Source organism: Monodon monoceros, unplaced genomic scaffold (genome assembly GCF_005190385.1).
Source record: "Monodon monoceros isolate NGI ecotype Baffin Bay Population unplaced genomic scaffold, NGI_Narwhal_1 Super_Scaffold_5, whole genome shotgun sequence".
In the NCBI taxonomy this organism is placed as follows: domain Eukaryota; kingdom Metazoa; phylum Chordata; class Mammalia; order Artiodactyla; family Monodontidae; genus Monodon; species Monodon monoceros.
This window is the reverse complement of record NW_021703782.1, coordinates 92,537,573-92,556,566: the sequence shown is the minus strand read 5'-3', so window position 1 is coordinate 92,556,566 and position 18,994 is coordinate 92,537,573. Positions and strand designations below refer to the sequence as shown.

At 47.3% G+C, this 18,994-nt stretch overlaps 1 protein-coding gene across 1 annotated transcript; it reads left to right on the top strand.

Annotated features, from left to right (window-relative positions):
* Window positions 1-714: 714 nt before the first annotated feature.
* On the top strand, window positions 715-11,712 carry SLC46A2 (solute carrier family 46 member 2). Its single transcript, XM_029201351.1, has 4 exons — window positions 715-2,303; window positions 3,680-3,763; window positions 4,175-4,331; window positions 10,251-11,712. Exons 1-4 carry the CDS (start codon window positions 1,175-1,177, stop codon window positions 10,315-10,317), a joined length of 1,437 nt encoding a protein of 478 aa, XP_029057184.1. The 5' UTR covers window positions 715-1,174; the 3' UTR covers window positions 10,318-11,712.
* Window positions 11,713-18,994: the final 7,282 nt, after the last annotated feature.

Here is an 18,994-nt window from a genome sequence, read left to right as displayed (position 1 = left end):
GTGGGACTACATCAAACTAAAAAGCTTCTGCACTGCAAAATAAAAAAAATCAACAGAGTGAAAAGGCAACCTACAGAATGGGAGAAAATATGGCACATCATATCTCTGAAAGGGAGTTAATCTCCAACATATATAAGAATTCCTACAATTCAGTTGTAAAACAAACATGGGCTAAGGACGTGGATAGACATTTCTCCAAAGAAGATATACAAATGGCCAAGAAGCATATGAAAAGATAAGCTAGTCATCAGGGAAATGCAAATCAAAACCACACTGAGGTATCACCCCACACCTGTCAAGATGGCTATTTATCAGAATAGGTAAGTGTTGGTGAGGATGTGAGACATTGGAACCCTTGTGCACTGGTGCTGTGAAAGGAAAATGGGCAGCTTCTATGGAAAACAACGAAGTTTCCTCAAAAAAATAAAAGCAGCGCTATGATCTAGCAATCCCACTGCGGGGTCGGTATCCAAAAGAATTGAAATCAGCACCTCAAAGAGATACTAGGACTCCTGAGTTTTTAAAATTTCTCTCAAAGTCTCTGCTACCCAGCTCCCCACAGCACATAGGTCCCCGTCACTTTTAAACCCCAAAATAAAACCTCACCACCCCCCACCCCCACCGCCGCCAACACGCTGATCCCAGGCACCTCACGGCTTGCCCCAAACTCCCTTCCAGGTACAGAATTTTGCCCCCTGCCTTGGGGGGGCCAAGTCCCAGGGGAAGGTGCCCAGCGACCTGCGGGAGGTCCAGGCACGCCCGGCCGTGCGGAAATCGGCCCTTCAGGCGGCCGCGCTGCCCGGAGCAGCGTGACGCGGGAGCGCAGCCGGACTCCAGACTCACCGCGCGCTCCCCCGCGCCTCGCTTCCCTGGGCTGCAGCCGGACTCCAGACTCGCCGCGCGCTCCCCCGCGCCTCGCTTCCCTGGGCCGCCGCCAGTCCTGCTCCGCCGCCGGGGGCGGAGCGTGGCCCTTTTTGGTCCGGGTAGGCGTGGCCGTGGTCCCGGAGGTCACTGGGCCGCCCCGCTGGCTGCCGTCACTTGCGCCCTGCGCCTGGCTCAGCTCGGCTCGCAGGTTTCCCCGCGCGCACCCGGGCTGCGCCCCCGCCCTCCCGGGAGCAGCTGCGCCAGCAGCAGCGGGCAAGCCCCTCCCTCCATCCCCCATCAGAGAGACGACATGGGCCCGGGGACCACCTGCCCGTGCAGGGGCCCCCTGTCTCGCCCCCAGGTGTCGACCTGGATCGAGCCCGTGGTGGCCTCCACCCAGATGGCCGCCTCCCTCTACGACGCGGGGCTGCTCCTCGTGGTGAAGGCGTCCTTCGGAGGCGAGGTCTTGTCCAACCACAGCGCTAGCCCGTCTACCCCGTCTACCCTGGGGGCTCTAGAGAACCAACAGCAGAGGGCCATCTCCAACTTCTACATCATCTACAACCTTGTGTTGGGCCTGACACCCCTGCTGTCGGCCTATGGGCTGGGCTGGCTCAGCGACCGCTACCACCGCAAGATCTCCATCTGCATGTCTCTGCTGGGCTTCATGCTCTCCCGCCTCGCGCTGCTGCTCAAGGTGCTGCTGGACTGGCCCGTGGAGATGCTCTACGGGGCGGCAGCGCTGAACGGGCTGTGCGGTGGCTTCTCGGCGTTCTGGTCGGGGGTCATGGCCCTGGGATCCCTCGGCTCCTCGGAGGGCCGCCGCTCCCTGCGCCTCATCGTGATCGACTTGATCCTGGGCTTGGCGGGATTCTGTGGGAGCATGATCTCGGGGCACCTCTTCAAGCAGCTAGTCGGGCACTCCAGCCAGGGCCTGGTGCTGACCGCCTTCAGCGTGAGCTGTGCCACCTGTGCCCTTTTCTACAGCCTCTTGGTGCTGAAGGTCCCTGAGTCCACGGCCAAGCCCAGCAAGGCTATGGATACGGTGTCTGGCACAGTCTGCACCGATAACACCCTGGATCCTGATCCGACAGACAAGCAGTGTGTGCTAAGGCACCCTTCATCTCCTGCAAAAGCAAAGCCCAAGAAAACCATTATTGCTCTGCTCTTTGTGGGTGCCATCATATATGACCTGGCAGTGGTGGGCACAGTGGACATGATGCCCCTTTTTGTGCTGAGGGAGCCTCTGAGTTGGAACCAGGTGCAGCTGGGCTATGGTATGGCTTCAGGGTACACCATCTTCATCACCAGCTTCTTGGGCGTCTTGGTCTTCTCCCGCTACTTCCAGGACACCACCATGATCATGATTGGAATGGTCTCCTTTGCGTCTGGAGCCCTTCTCTTGGCTTTTGTGAAAGAGACATACATGTTCTACATTGGTGAGTCTGGCATTCTTGGGGAGGCAGGACAAGGACACTGCGCATCCCCCGAGTCATGGGGCTGACCCCAGGGATGCTGTGGTCTAGGTGTCCCAGCTCAGCACCGGAGATTATACCTGCTATCTGTTAGACACAAGGGAGACAGGATCATGTGCACTTGAGTTTGTCGGTATTGTTACCTGTGTGGCCCCTGAAATGTTACCAGAGTGGTGCCCAAAGCTCTAGGAAGTCAAGGGAGGGCTGGTCAGTGGTGCCTGGAGTCAGCAGGAGAGCCTTCAGGATGCCCTCGAGTGGAGGAGATGGGGTTGAGTTTCTTCTCCCCAGTTTTAAAGGGATAAAACATTAAGTAATCCAGCTGAAAAAGTCCTTTAATTAAAATCATTTCAATCATTTTGGGTCAAGCACAAGCTTTTTAAAAAGAGAGAAAAATTCTCCATAAATGCCTTCCACAACCAATGTAATACATTCATTCCCTCAAGGAAGCAGAATGAAGTTCCTATCTGAGGACAAAGACAGCCCACAAGCAGAGAGCTCTGGCCCGTGCTCCAACAGACCTTTCTGCAGTGATAGAAATGTTCTGTATCTTTCTGCCTAATACACTAGCTATTAGCCACGTATGGCTATGAAGCCCTTGAAATGTGGCCAGTGCAACTTAACAGAATTTTTCATACTATTTCATTTAAATTAATAGTCACGTGGCTGGCTAGTGGCTAACATATTCGAACAACTCAAGATGGTTCCCAGAGACCGTCCTTTGGCAGAGGTCACACAACTCAGAAAAACCCCTCACAAAATGGCAAGATTAGCTTTCGCCAGCTCCCAGTTCAACAGGCCGTGTGCAAGAGCCAGAGTCCCCCCTCCCCACCACACACACACACACACACACACACACACACACACACACGCCAAGGGATAATGAACAGGGCTTGAGGGAAGGAGGGGTGTGTGGCAGGTGTGTTAGTGGCACACATTTCTAGATGCAGTCTGCCAAAGCTCCTGGGACCATCTCCCAGAGGTGACGATGAACGGCAAGCGCAGACACCTCTCTCCCAGGAGGCAAGGAGTTCTGAGTGACATCAGCTCCACTTCCCTAGAAACAACTCTACCAATAAAGACACCCTTCACCCTCTGTCACCACTGTGCTTGGCACCATGCAGACGGGTCTGCAGCAATGTGCTCAGAGAATCAGCCTGCCCGGGGCAGGGGGAGGAGGTGAGGGGGGGGGGGGGTCCTAGTCTGCCGGGAGAGAAACCATTTCTTCAAGGCCACATAGGATTGTGGGAGAGGGGGTAGGGGAGGCCTTTGCTCTATTCTAATTTACTCTTTGGCCAAGGCTGGGCTACAGTGAGGAGTGCTCTCCTGTGATTCCTTTCCAGCTCGGGCCGTCATGCTGTTCGCTCTCATCCCCATCACAACCATCCGATCGGCAATGTCCAAGCTCATCAAGGGCTCCTCTTATGGTGAGTGAAAGGAATTTCTCGGATGTTCTCTCTGGGTGGACAGTTTCAGAGCCAGTCGGCTTGAGGCACAGGGTTTGGACTGGCAGAAGGCACAGGAGAGAGTTCCAGAAGCAGCCTTGAAGACACTAGAAACACACTGGTGTCCAACCAGAGTGGAGCGAGTGAGAGCAGGAGGGTGGGAAAGACTCGGAAAGTCAGCCGCTGAAAAGCCACAGTCAAAGGGAGATACTGCCATCCAGGGGCCACGGGAAGAGTCAGCTGGGTGGAGGCAAGAATCCTGTAAAATGAGCCAGGAAGACAGGGGGAGTCTGGGGAGGGTGAGGGGTCTCCTGAGAGCCCCCCGGAGACTCAGCTCTCAGGGAACATGGAGGGACAGCTTAGTAACCTTGGTAACCTCGGTCCCTTCCACAGGAAAGATGTTTGTCATCCTGCAGCTGTCCCTGGCTCTGACCGGGGTGGTGACATCCACCATGTACAACAAGATCTATCAGCTCACCATGGAGAAGTTCGTTGGCACCTGCTTTGCACTCTCCTCCTTTCTCTCCTTCCTGGCCATCATCCCGATTGGGTAAGACAGAGCCAGCGTCTGCTCTTTGGGCTGGGGCCTGGGGCTTAGGTCAAGGACTGCTGGAGCATTTCCAGCCCATTATCATAAAGTATTATTTATTTTCAACAATTACAAAATGGGTCCTGAGTAGGCTCTCTCACAGAGAAAAAGTTCTCCTGTTTCCCCAAACTAATAATCTGGAGATTTGGAAATTCCCTAAAGTTATAAGTAATAAACAGAGGGACCTAACAAGATTGCTCACTTCCTGGTGGTTTTGTAATACAACTTTATAGGCAACTCATATACTTCCTTGTAATCAGGGGCTGGGATTAGAAACCTTCTTGTACCACTCAGACCTCTTTTGTTTAGTCTCCTTTAGGCGAGAGTCAGCCGGCCTCACTTCCAGGTACTCTTTCTCGTCTGTACCTTCCAAGGGCTTGGCAACTTCTGTGCTCAGTGCCCTTTAAATCTCATGGCCACCGGACTGTGTGAGCTTCCCTGTAGGACGTGGGCAATTCCTTTCATCTCTCTGGGGGAATTTTCTTGTTTGCAAAACAAGAGCGCTAAAGTCTGGAAGATAACAGGCAGGAGGAAGGATAGAGAAGCAAAGGAGGGGTACTCCAGGCCCATGGGGAGAGTGCCAGCCTAGATCGTCACCAAAATGGACCACATGGAACAGTCTAGTCTTCGACCAGCCCCATCCAAGGGAGATTTGGTACGAGCCACAAGTACAAGCCATATTATGTGATTTAAAATTTTCTAGTAGCCATGTTTAAGAACAATAAAAGTAACAGGTGAAATGATTTTAATAACATTTGATTTGGCCCAATAGATCCAAAATATCTTTGTAATCAATTTATGAAATCAATGAGTCTTTTAAACTAAATCTTCAAAATCTGGTATTTTATACTGACAGCACACCTCAATTTGGACTCCATTTGAACACCTTTCAAGTGTTCAGTAGCCGATGTTAACTAGTGGCTACATATTAGCTCAGTTTCGGTCTGTTTAGGCCCCCTAAGGTGCGGTTATCTCACACTTGTATCAGTCCCGCCAGAGGATTATTGATATCCACAGTAAGATACAAGGGACTTGATGTATAGATTTGCATTTTAAAGGGACCAGCAGCACCCCAGGGCCCCGCATGTCAGTAATGGTGCTGTTGTAGGCAGCAGAGTAGAGCAGAATTGAAGGCGGGTGGGAAGTGGGCGGTGGAATTCTCACCATCATCCTTGAATTCTCACATTGCATTGCATAGGTCCCTGCCTGCACAGAAGCCTGAGCCTCCTGAGACAGGAGCCATCAATCATGAAGGCTCTTTGCTTTATTTCATAGTTGAGAAAATAATAAGATATGAGGATCAGAGAGCTGAGAGAATTTGTACAAAACAGCAGACTTGATTACTAGTGCCTTCTTGGGCCAGTTCTCATTTTCTCAAGGTGTGGGACTGAGCCAGACCTGTCCTCAAGCTGCCCAGCCCTTAGGCCTTTTCATGTGCCACTGTTTTCATGAGAGTCTCAGCTGGATAGGTTGGGTTTAGCTAGAGCTGACCCACAATGCAAACTTCTCAGGAGTCCCAGCTCTCTGTCCATGTGAGTAATGGGTTAGTAGCCGTGCCGCTTGGAAGTTATCCAGTCCTGTTTGATTGGCAGTTGGTTGAAATATAGTGTCTTTGACCTAAACAAATCAACAAAAAACAACAAAAGAAAACAGGTCTGACTAGTTAATGTGTGTCATAGCTAGAGATATAAACAAGTGAAAGCATTGAGAATATGCAATAATTGGTTCTTTTCTGCAGTTTCATTGCTTCATATGTGTGCTAAGGAGATGCTTTCCCCCTTTTTTAAGAGACTTTGGGGTGCATGAAACAGGTGTGCTGCCCTTGACACCTACCCCCCGATGTACTATGTAATAGGCACCTGGACCCAGCCCTACACTGTGTGCATGGAATCTTGATTAAGATATGCATGATCTTCATGATCTTATATCACAGAAGCAGGGACAGAATCTTGAGCCAATCTTAAGTAACTGAATGCTTATGTGAATTGAGGCACTTAAGCAGTTGCTAATTGTTTTCCTCTGTTGTAGACATTTAGCTGTAGAGGGACCCATGTGCAACCGAAGCCTCCTTTGCTTGCTGTACATTGGAATCACCTGGAGAGATTTAAAAACTACTGATGTCTGGCTCCTACCCGCAGAGATTTTGACTCAGTTGATCTGGGATGCCGCCTGGGCACGGGAATGTTTTAAAGCTCTCCAGTTTATTCGGATATACAGCCAAGGTTGAGAACCTCTGGTATAAAGGGAGTTTTTCTATTACCTTTCCCTTCCACGAAGTCACAAGTAAATAAGATCCTGAAAAATTACTACAAGAGGCCAAGGCTGCACCATCAATCATTAAGCGCTATTAGCAGGAAAGACCAGAACTCTAACCACAGAAAGAAAAGCTACATTCCAATGACATAAAAGCCCAGGAGGACATGTCACAGCAGGGAGTGGAGGAGGCCATGGAAGGCAGAAGGCTGGGAGGAGAGGTTCCTGGGCTGAGCTGCCAACAGCCCATCTGCAGGAAGGGAGTGCGGCCCCAGCCCTTCCTGGTACCAAAGTGAGTCAATTTCATGTCACCGTGAGAACCTGCCCTCTCCTGCTTGTTCTTCTTTACACGCGACAGGGAGATGCTGAGGGAATAACTGTCTGGCTCTGCCCATCCGCAACCCACTGGCCACCCAAACCTCGTGCTTCATAGAGAAAACAGATGCCATCAGAGGAGAGGAGGCTCCTTTTTCTCCAAAGTAGATCTACAAGCCTACGTTCTTTTGCATCCATCCTGTTCTCCTCCCCACAACCTCTCTGAAAGATAATAACAGCAAACACTTAAACAGCCCTTATTATGTGTGGGGCACTACTTTAAATATTTCATATATTTTAACCTTCTCAAACAATCCTCTGAGACAATTACTATTTTATCCCCATTTTGCAGATGAAGAAACAGACTCTAAGATGTCATGTAACTTGCCTAAGATTACAGAGCTAATAAGTGGCAGAGACAGGATTTGAACCCAGGCAGTTGGTTCTCAGGCACTCCTTGACTTGCTTCTTAGAAGAGTCCCTGGGTACCTGGGTGCCACCTCTCCCCTTCTCCTTAGAGAGCTTACTTGCAGTACTTAGCTGCTCCCTCTCCTGAATTCTTCCTATCAGAAGTGACACGTGATCTACCACCTTCTCTCCTCCTTTGTTACAGCCATGTTCTCCAGTTCTGGTCTACACCTGCTCTACACCTGGTCTACATTGATTCTGCCTCCAACATATGCCTCCAATTCATCCTTTTCTCTTTATGCCTACTGCTGCCACCCAAGCACTTGGGGGACCAAATTCGCCTCTGAGCCATTCTCCCCACATCCACACGTGTTCCCCTCTCATCCTCTCTCCACCAGGCGGCCAGAGCAATTTCCTTAGAGTGTACATCAGTTCACATCATCTCCTGCCCAGAGCTCTGCGCTTGGCTTTCACTGCTCTTAAGACCCAAATTTCTTACCGTGGACCACAGGTCCTTCATAATCCAGCCTCCCACTCCTGCCACTAACCACCCTCCCCATTCTAAGCTTCAGCCCCAGGAGCCTACCCTCATGCTCTTTCCCCTTCCTTACCCACACATCCTTCTTAACACAACTTAGCTGTGGTCTTAAGTTGAACACCATTTTCTCAAAGAGGATTTGAGAAAAATCCCTTCTCGATCTAACTTCGCTCCTTCTATTATATGCTCCCCAAGCTTCCTATACTTTTCCTCCATAGCGTGATAGTTGATTATTTAGTGATTATCATGTTTTACAAGCTTGCTCACTAACTAGACTGTAGGCTCCCTGAGGGCAGGAACCACACCTGTTTGGCTCACCTCATATCCTGTGTCCAGCAGAGAGCTTAGTGTGTACTCCAAGTATTTAATGAATGAAAAAAATCTGTCAGAAGGGTGTGACACCTACTAGCCAGCACTGCTGACCATCCATATCCCAGAGCTGCCTGTTGACTGGCCATGAAGTCAGGGGTTGGCCATCACCATATCAATGAAAATCGATCAACAGTCAATCTAAGAAAGAAATAGAAAATTTTAGTCGTGCTATCCCAAGGATTATAACCCGGGAGACAGTATTTCAGAAAACTCTGAGGACTGTTCCACCTGTTAGAGGTCAAGGCACAGTTACATAAGTTGTTTTTTAAAAATTAATTTTATTTATTTTTGGCTGCACTGGGTCTTCGTTGCTGCGCGTGGGCTTTCTCTAGTTGTGGCGAGTGGAGACTACACAGGCTTGCGGTGCACAGGCTTCTCACTGCAGTGGCTTTTGTTGGGGTGCACGGGCTTCAGTAGTTGTGGCACACAGTCTCAGTAGTTGTGGCTCGCGGGCTTAGTTGCTCCGCGGCTTGTGGGATCTTCCCGGACCAGGGCTTGAACCCGTGTCCCCTGCATTGGCAGGTGGATTCTTAACCACTGCGCCACCAGGGAAGCCCTACATAAGTTTTTCAGACAATGGGTTATACATCAAAGTAACATATTGCGGGGCGGGCGGGGGGGGGGGGCGGCGAGGGATAAATTAAGAGTTTGGGATTAACATATACACACTACCATATATAAAGTAAGTAAACAAGGACGTACTTTATAGCACAGGGAACTATACTGGGTATCTTGTAATAAACTATAATGGAAAAGAATATATACATGAATCACTTTGCTGTGATCACACTTGAAACTAACACGACATTGTAAATTAACTATACTCCAATTTTAAAAAATTTCCCAATATGGACCAGAAAACAAAACCAAAGTAACACATTGACAGTTTACATAGTCCAACAAGGTGAGCAGTGGGTTATTGTGACCCCTTACAGGATTGAGAAAGGAATGTTAACTCCTAGGGAGTCACCTTGCTGGCACCAGGAGGAAATAGCTTTTTTTTTTTTTTTTTTGGTGAGTAGGAATTCCTGTGTCTTCTAAGGGGATCTAGTTAGCGTATAATGCAGGCACACAATGCACACTAAAGGGGAGGAGGTAGTTGCTCAAATGGGCAGAGAATCTTAGGTTTACAAGTTTTCTTGTCCCGCCTTAATTTATCAACCAACCACGTGGCTGTGCTGTCATGGTCCGCAGTAGGGAGGGGTGAGCTGTGGAGTCAGACCTACAACCGGAGTTCATGTGTTCCTGGGCTAGCAGCCTCTAAGTCTTGGCTTGCCTCTTACCAGAGCTCTGTCATACCATGAGCTCTAAGTACAGTAAGTGCTCCCCCGTGGAGAGCCCTGGGGCTCATGGAAGGTGGGGAATCAGTGTTTGGAAGTTTCCACAAAGCTTGTCCTTAGAAGGGTTTGGATTTATGTTCACACCCCATCCAGCAGCTCCAGATGTGGTCCATCCATCAGGAGGAACTGTGTGCCAGCTTAGAACCTGAGGTTCCTAGAGCTCAAAACAGTTGAGAAAACAGAGGACACCAGAGGTCGAAGGACATGCCAAAGGTCACAAAGACTTCTAAGATTTCAACTAGAGCTCCTCATTCCTATGCATTCACTTATCTCCAAATATTTCTAAACAATGTAATGAGTTATGGAAGAGAGAAAAGGGCTACGGAAAGGCAAAAGAGGATGCAGCTAATTCTGCTTGGGATGAGCAAAACTTGATCTCGAGGTCCACATGGGAGTTCATCATCGGGCAGAAGTGAGATGGAAAGAGACTCCAAGAAAAGGAAGATGTAGATGCAAAGGGCTCTTGATGTTATGGGACAGGAAGGAGGCTGGAGTGAGAGAAGTTCCCTCGGGCCCTCTCCCTTCATGCAGTACAGCATCCTGCTGCCATAACCGATAGAACCTCCTAGTCTACCAGTGATACAGAGGTGGCCAGAGACCTCCCCGCCCCAGTCCAGCTGTTCTCTCATAATTCTCTATTGTAAATTCTTACAGCATCGTGGCCTATAAGCAAGCCTCGTGGTTGCAGCACGGAGACATCGCAGAGAAAGGAAGGTGCTGAACTGCGGGAGCCGGAAACACCAGCAATGGCCGGGGCCCCCAAAGTCTACCCATTACTCAAGAAACCCGAGTTCCAGCCAGAGTCAGCTTCAGAGCGACTTGCTCTGGCTCAAGGGTCCCTAGTGGGTAGGGAAAAAGCATTTTGCAGACAGTAGAGTGTGAACTTTCATATGAAGGCCGCACACACAGCCATACCAGACACTGAAGCCCTTTTTCTTCCAGGAATGGAAGGGGCTTCTGTCTGGTATGAGGGCTCCAACATATGGTAACTAGTCACACCCAGGAGTCCTGTGTGAGAACTCAAAGGCACACATTTTCAACAGCCCGAGGGGAACAGGGAAGGGATGTTTTGTAAGCACTGCAAACAGTGGACGTCAGTCAATATTTTAAAAATAGAAACTTGAAAAAAAGCTAGCTTTCTTCCCGGAAGGCCTTGTTATCTGTGAACAACTAACTCCAGAGAAATCTGGAGCTCAGGCATTTGACTTCAGGGTAGTTTTGCTGTTACTGTTGTTTTTGAGAAGCAAATATCAAAAGGCTTTCTTCAAAGGAATATAATTGGATACTTTCAGTCAACAGTATTTCCCAAAGTGGGAGGTGTAAACGGAGTGGGGTGATATTACTAAGAGCCATTTTATTTTGAGGTACTTATTTTTACAGCCTATTTTAATTATGTGTATAAAAGACTCACCTACTAATAAAATCAACACTCACAGCATGAGTGTGTGAATCATTCTTTCTTTGGTCAGGTTCCCACTAGAACTCAGACATAGCATTCTTAGACTAGGGTTAAACTTAAAGCTTGCAAATGCTTAAAAGCTAGCATTTAAATCTCAGAGCATTTGGGCTCAGAGTTGTATCGCTGATCCCTTGCAGGGACTGGTCAAAACTTTATGGCACATCTACTAAGGTCCCGGCACCGTGCTAGGTGCTGAGATGCAGCAAGAACACGACAGCTCCTGCCCTACCAGTGTATTATCGAATGGGTGGAGCAGACAGAACAGGAGGCAACAACGATGTATCCTATAGTAAACGCTAACATAAGGGAGCATATAATGCTGATACAAGAGCGCAGGGAGGGCTTCTCAGAAGAAGTGGCATAAGACTGGAAAGATAAGGAGTTATCAAGGTGGGACGCTGAGGGACGTTCCAGGCAGAAAGGACACGCTGGAAGGCCTGAAGGTGAAAATATCCCCAAATATACGAAGTCAACGTGAGGGGAGAAAAGAGGGACGGAGGGAGAGGTATCCAGGGCAATGGAATCAAGAGGTGAGATTGGAACAGTGAGGAGGTGCAACATCAAGACAGAGCCTTTAAAAAGTCTCTTTATACCTAGAATAGTCAAATTCATAGAGTCAGAAAGTACACTGGTATGCCAGCAGGTGGTGGGGTGGGGAGGCGGAATGGGGAGTCAGTGTTTAAAGGGGACAGAATTTCAGTTTAGGAAGGTGAAAAATTCGGGAGATGGATGATGGTGAGAGTTGCACGACAATGTGAATGTACTTAGTGACACTGAACTGTACAGTTAAATATGGGTAAAATAGTATGTTTTATATTATGTGACTTTTACCACAATAAAAAAAATTTTTTTTAAGTTTCTCTTTAGAAGTGCAAATCAAAACTACAATGAGGTACCACCTCATGCCAGTCAGAATGGCCATCATTTAAAAGTCTACAAATAACACATGCTGGAGAGGGTGGGGAAACCCTCTTACACTGTTGGTGGGAATGTAAATTGGTGCAGCCATGGAAAACAGTGTGGAGGTTCCTCAAAAACTAAAAATAGAGTCACCATATGATCCTGCAATCCCACTCCTGGGCATGTATCTGGAGAAAACCGTAATTCGAAAAGATATATGCACCCTAATGTTCACTGCAGCACCACCTACAATAGCCATACATGGAAACAACCTAAATGTCCATTGACAGATGAATGGATAAAGAAGATGTGATACATATATATACACATATACAATGGGCTACGACTCAGCCATTGAAAAGCATGAAATAATGCCATTTGCAGCAACATGGATGGCCCTAGACATTATCATACTAAGCGAAGTAAGTCAGACAGAGAAAGACAAACACCACGTGACATCACTTATATGTGGAATCTAAAGTGCAATACAAATCAACATGTCTATGAAACAAAAACAGGCTCACGGATATAGAGAACAGACTTGAGGTTGCCAAGGGAAAGGCGGGGGAGGGAAGGAATGGTAGTTTGGGATTAGCAGAGGCAAACTATTACAGAGGATGGATAAACAACGAGGTCCTATGGCAAAGTACAGCAAACTATATTCAACATCCTGTGACAATCCATAATGGAAAAGAATATGAAAAAGAATATATGTAACAGAAGAAATTAACAACATGGTAAATCAACTCCACTTCAATAAAAAGTTTTTTTAAAAGGAAAAAATAGTTTCTCTTTAGAGTAATGGCATAGGTGTTGAAAGGTTTTAAGCAGGAACATGGAATGCTTACCTCTATCTTAGAAAGACGACTCCCGCAGCACTGAGAATGAATTGGTGGAGGAAGGAGTGGGCAAGACTTGCAGAAGGCAGACAAGCAGAGAGACCTCTGCATGAATCCAGGTGAAGGATGGTGGTGGCCCGCCACTGGGTAAGAAGGTATGAGGATGGAGAAAGGTTAGATGGACTTGGAGAAATATTTGCAAGCTAGAGGTCAACAGAAGTTGGTGATGGATGAACTGCAAAGGGTGAGGTAGAGGGAGGCAAGAATGACTCAGATCTGGGGTTCAGGCAACCCCAAATCTCCTTCCTAAGGAGGCAGAGATCCTCGCTGAGACAGGCAACATCAGCAGAGAAGGTGGGATGGGGAAGATGAGTTCAAGGCCATGCTCTACCTCGCTAAACAAACTCTCACCAATATGCTCATTCCCCTGGACTACCTAGCCTCCCCAACCCTAGCCCCTGAACCGGTTCCCCAACCTAAATGAATCTGATCATTGGCTTCTCCATTCCTGTCCTAAAAAACTTGCTCTTAACATCTAGAATAATTTCCTTATTTGTCCACCTTGACCCTGCCATAAACTTGGGTGTTTTCACCTAAGCTGGGCTCTCAACACCCTAGTACTGACTCTTTCTCAACCCCACCTGTCACCAGGGTAGTAGTGTCAAACCTTCTCAGCTTTCTCCAGGTCTTCTAGCAGATGTTCTAACCCACTGGTTCTCAAAGTGTGGTTCCTGGATCAGCATCATCAGCGTCCCATGGGAACCTATTAGAAATGCGAATTCTCAGGCCCTACCCAAATCAAACTCTGGGGCTGGGGCCCCAAAATTGGTGTTTTCACAAGCTCTCAGGCTTAGGAACCGCTGTTCTAAGCTATGGGCCTTTTTCTCCTTACGAACTTTTGCTGAGTCCCCCTCCTCCTCTCCCTGCATCCTTAATTCTTGAGGCCCCCAAAGCCCTGCCCTTGGTTCCCTTCCCAGGTAATCTAGTCTACCAGAACTCTCTTTCCAACAATCTAGTCAACACCTCCCCCTGGGTTTCCTCAAACGTAAGTCCAAACCAAATTCTTCTCCTACCCCACCATCTAAGCCTATCCTTCACCTTCTGTTTTCCTCTTGATTGATTTCATATTTCAGTAAACGGCATCACCTCCCAGCTCCCAGGCTGGAAATCTCCAAGTAATCTCTGACCCCTTCCCCTCACCACAGAAATCCATCCCCCTTTCTATCACTTCTTTTTTATGATCTAGTCCCATCTATTCCCCAGACCTTCAGTCTGACTACAATCCTCCAGCATACTATTTTCATAATCTTCTTGAAAACAGTTTAAAGAATGATATATCTCCCTTTTAAATTTTCAACTGGCAAAGCACACAGGAAGGACTGTTATGGGAACATCCTTGATATTTAAGTTGGCCATATTTGAACAATAGGACAAGTCTTTCCATAAGGGTTATCACATAATGTGGGCCCAGCAGACCCTTAGGTGCTTTGTATACATTATTGCTAGTCCTATCGGCAACCTTTCAGGAAAGGCATGTCTTCATTTCAAAGATCATAATACTGAATTTCAGAGAGATGTGACTTGCCCAAAGCCACATACCTAGAAAGTAGAAAAGCTGACATTTGATCCCAAATCTCTTATCCCACACCTTGCTGCCTCATTTTGTATAACTGAAGTCTTATATTAATGGTGTCTACTATCCGTAAGCCAAGTTTAGCACCAGTTTAAGTCCATTTCCAGTGCATTGCCATCATTAGGTAAGCTTAACTGAGCATTCTGGTCTCTAATTTACAACACACTTGCACGCTCTAATGAGCTACAGACATTTCTTCTTTCTTTACAGATTTTTTTAAAACGTAGGAACCAAAAAAAAAAAAAATCAGGAAATGACTGGCTCTCAGAATATGACATTGTGCTTTGCTACGGTATAGAATAGGAAGAAATCCTTTATGTAATTACCTGCGCTGGCTGCCAGCCTTCCTGCCAATCACGGTTACAGATGGACATTGGGTGGTTTCTTCATGTCCTCAGATTGGTGTCACCTTGTAAGATGTAGGAGAGGGCAAACTGAGGACAAGTCCAAAAAGAAATGAAGAATAAAAACAGTTAAATTATAGGTTTTTTTCCTGTCGCTATGCATATCCTGATTCTTGCAGGCAAATGGATACCTCTTCAGAGAAAATAACAAGAGGCACGCATGTTTCCCTGTCCTATAAAGCCGTACAAACGGAACGTGACTCAAGGTAAAGAAAGCGTCTTTTATAGGTTTATTGGTCCATTACTTTAAGTTAATTGAGGTAAAGAAACCTGTTTTAAATTTACAAGCTAATAGTTTATCAAGCAATACAAATTCTTTTGTTTACCTTGAAATGTAATACTAATCCCATAGTACACAATGGACAGAATTTTTTATACGCAGATATATGAAAGAAAAGTGGACAAAAACCTCATGCCAGCATCAAAAATGCAACAAGAACTTTTTTCTCTTTATAAATCTCTGGGCTCCATAACAAAGCAAAAAAAAAAAAGGTGACATTCTTTTTAAAGTTTGGTAGCTTCATGAAACAAAGACTTTGATCTGGAAATAAGTTGCCTTCTCGTCTAGGACACACATTCTCAAGCACATTTATTTTTTTTTTTCCCCCACAGCTTTTGATTTGGCTGAACAGCAGCATGGAGAGAAGAGCACACATTTACACGGAGGACTTGATCAATACCTCAGGGTTTTTCTTGTAAAATTTTAAATGTAAAGAATGATTTCTAAAATAATAAACAGTCCATAATTTGGACATGACCTAAGCAAAAGGGTTTTTTTTGCTTGTTTGTTTGTTTTTCCAACAGTTAAAATACAAGTTAGAAAGTTTGCTGGCAGCTTATTTCACGGGAATATATCAGATGTACATCATGTCTGAACGCATTCCCGACACACAGACATCAAGGGAACAGGTACAAGAGTACAACGGACCAAAACCTCAGGGGTGCCCAGAAGAACAGTGCTGACTGCTAAGAGCTGCTGGTTTGTTATTCGACGGGGGCCCAGCTGACACGGGCCTTGTTTTATCCCACTGAGTCACATTTTTGTTTGCAATGTACTTTCCCCTCCCCACTTCCCCACTGGGGAAAAAGCAATCCCCCTTCCCTCCTTCCAGTATCATTTGTGACTGGAGGGATGGTCTGAGACTGTGAGCCAGCCTGTCACACAGGGGAGCTGGCAGGTGTCACCTGCTCACACCTGGCCTACAGGCCACCCAGAATCACCTGGTGAGAGGGCAGCGCTGCCCAGAGAGGCGCACATGCTGTACCCAATCACTGGTTTTAACAGTAAAAGCTCTAGGACAAAGGACTAAATTACGTGAGTCAACAGCACGTTTCGTGTTTCTGGCATTTCAACCTGCGGAGAATTTCTATGTAAAATACGCTGCTCTGAGGCCCCCACGGTATCTTTTAAGAAGCTGTCCTACAGAATCAGGGTAAACATTTAATATTGTCATAATCTATAGAGTTCTCTGTATCTAAGTGATTTGTCGATGCTGATACCGTAATATCAAAAATGTGCCAAAAGGCACTAAATTAATCTTTCACACTTTAAAACAACAACGACAACAACAACAAAAAGGTTTTGTGGTCCCTGTGTTTCCTTACATTATCAAAAATATCATTTGGCAATAGCAATACTTAGCTTTCTCCTCCCAAAAGGCAGCCCTAATTATGAACCTCACTTTCTTGCTTGTTTCTTTAAGAGGAACAAAGACTGGCTATGTTAGGCCTCAAGTATTTAAACTGAACAACTGATTACCTCTCTAAAAACTCTTTCTATCCAGAATCTAAAAAACAGTAGTTGAAGAATAAGGCATATTAGCAGGTGTTGACAACTTCTCAAAAAGTAGAGTTAGGCTTTTAACAGTCTGTGGCATTTCTAAAAGTCTGGATTTGTTGACTTTCAAGTGCTAAATACACAAAATGTTTATGAATCAGACAAGTATCTTACTGGTTTGTTAACGTTATTTTTTCAAAGCACTTATTTACAGACTATCTACAGTAGTAAAAACTACCTCGATAACATATTTCTTTTGCCACACAGAAGGGGTCAGACAGTCACACCCGGAGAGCATTTCAAAGACATCTGATTAAGAAAAAACAGTCACACTCCCTGTAACTGCCCCCCCACCCCAAACCTTTTCTAACATAGACAGCCCTGCGCATGCTCTGATCTGTGCAACTATGGAGAGACCAGATATCCTTAATTCAGAAAGCAAAACCACCTATTGGGTGGGTTGATGAAACATCAGGTTCCTGGTTTATTCACTGAATTAACAAACCACAAAGAGCCTAACAACTCCCAACACACCCAGCTCAATCTGTAGGTCTGGCCCGGGGGATGGCAGGTAAATTTGAGGGAAATGTCATCTGAATAGAGAAAACACAGTAAGTGAGAGGGCACATGGAGGATTTTTGAAAGGGAGAAGGTACACCCAAATTCCCAAAACAATTTTGCAGACAGGGGTGGCCAAAGCAGTGTTACCCCAGCCTCAGGATGAGATGACCCAGTTTCCACAGGCCTTGAAAGTAGGTGTCTGGGAAGGTGGGGGCCAGGACTGGTGTGCCGTACCCTGACAACAGGCAGACCTGTGTTGGGTCTTGGGATGGGTTAAAACTGGGCTCTCCTCTGGCTGCTCTAAAGGGCCGTTTCTGCTCAGAAGACAGGCTGCTCTGGCCCTGGCTCTCCCTCCACTCTCACCAGCTCAGGATACAGAGGATGACTCTTGTGTAGCCCAACGAATGGCATCAAAACAGAGCCAGGTGCCCGTGATTTCAATGCTATCAACAGCAGGGCCAAGTCACACAACCTCTGGGTGCCTCTTGGGCTGATACCGTCCCAAGGGAAAGTCCATATGCACACTGCCACACGGCATCGTGCCCTTCTCTAAACAGAACGGCCCATCATCCCAACACAAACGGCAGCCTCACAGGAAACGAGCAGCAGGCGTGCATTTAATTCCCGTGTGTGGACAGCCACTGAGAAAACACACTCAAGTCAGCAACACGAAGGACACACTCTGGGTGTGGCTGAAATTTGGCATAAGACAAACTTAGGTTACATCCACCACCATCCCCAGAGTCGTGCTGGTATTTATTTCAGCTGAAGAAAGGTGTGAGGTGGGTTCAATGAGCAGCACGGTGAAACACGAGCCCGTCACGCCCACAATCACGCTTTTCTGAGGTCACCCAGGAATCATCGTTAAGTCTTAAAAAATGATAAAATCCAACCCCAAACCTGGCTCGAGCAGGGGCAGCGGTTCCTTGCTTTGAGCAGAGCAGCCTAGAGTCTTCTTGGAGATCCAGCACGTGGTAAGGACGAGCAGTGTCCAGATCGGCTGCAAATCGCAACTGCTCTCTTCAACCTCACCTGCATCTTTAAGATCTGCTCAGTTTCTAGGAATTCTCTCTTCTGCCCTAGCCTGGATCGCTCACCCAGGTGAACTGAACCTTTCACTTCCCCGGCCCAGGGACAGCTGACAGGGATGACTTTCCACTCCACTGCCACGTGCTCAAGTCTCAACCTGTCCACGTGTGTCTGCCTAAGACACATCCTCAAGCAAAAACCTCTTGGAAAATAAATACAAGAGAGGAGTCAGTGATCTCAGCACCCCGACTTTTGTGGAGCCAAGAAGGATGGGGTGATGAAGCCTCTACGGGGCAGTCTTTGGCACAGAAGTCTCTGGGTTACACTTCTCACAGGGAATCACCTTCATGCTGATGGAGATGGAGAGGTGAATGCTTGGGGCTGCTGACCCTCGGGGGCCCGAGGGAGCCGCGGGGGTGGGAAGGGCTGGAGGGCCTCCTCCGCTGCCTACTGTCCCTTGCCTTCTGCGCCAGCCTCCTCACCTCATCAGATGCCAGCCAGAAGTAAGGGACAAAGGTCCCTTTTCTGGAAAGACCATTTCTCCAAGGAAGGCTGCAAGATACCCTGGTCCTCCAAGCTCTGCTATCAATGGCATGCTGGAGGTCGGTTGGCCTTGTTCCAGCTCTCTCTGGAGCCTTAAAGCACAGGCACATCACAGGGAGACCAAACAAACAGAGAAAGATAAAAGCCCAAGATGCCTGCATCCCTTCAGAACCAGTCTTCTGCCTCCAATAATGTAAGGGGATGACTGTGTACCCCAACCCCTTCCCCATATATCCTAGCAAGGAACCTGATG

What these genes read in the sequence shown, in the direction of transcription:
- SLC46A2 (XM_029201351.1), top strand. Translation starts at nt 1,175, where the DNA reads ATGGGCCCGGGGACCACCTGCCCGTGCAGGGGCCCCCTGTCTCGCCCC. An exon ending in CATCAAGGGCTCCTCTTATG is followed by an intron (nt 3,764 to 4,174) that starts GTGAGTGAAAGG and finishes TCCCTTCCACAG; the next exon opens with GAAAGATGTTTGTCATCCTG. An exon ending in CTGGCCATCATCCCGATTGG is followed by an intron (nt 4,332 to 10,250) that starts GTAAGACAGAGC and finishes AAATTCTTACAG; the next exon opens with CATCGTGGCCTATAAGCAAG.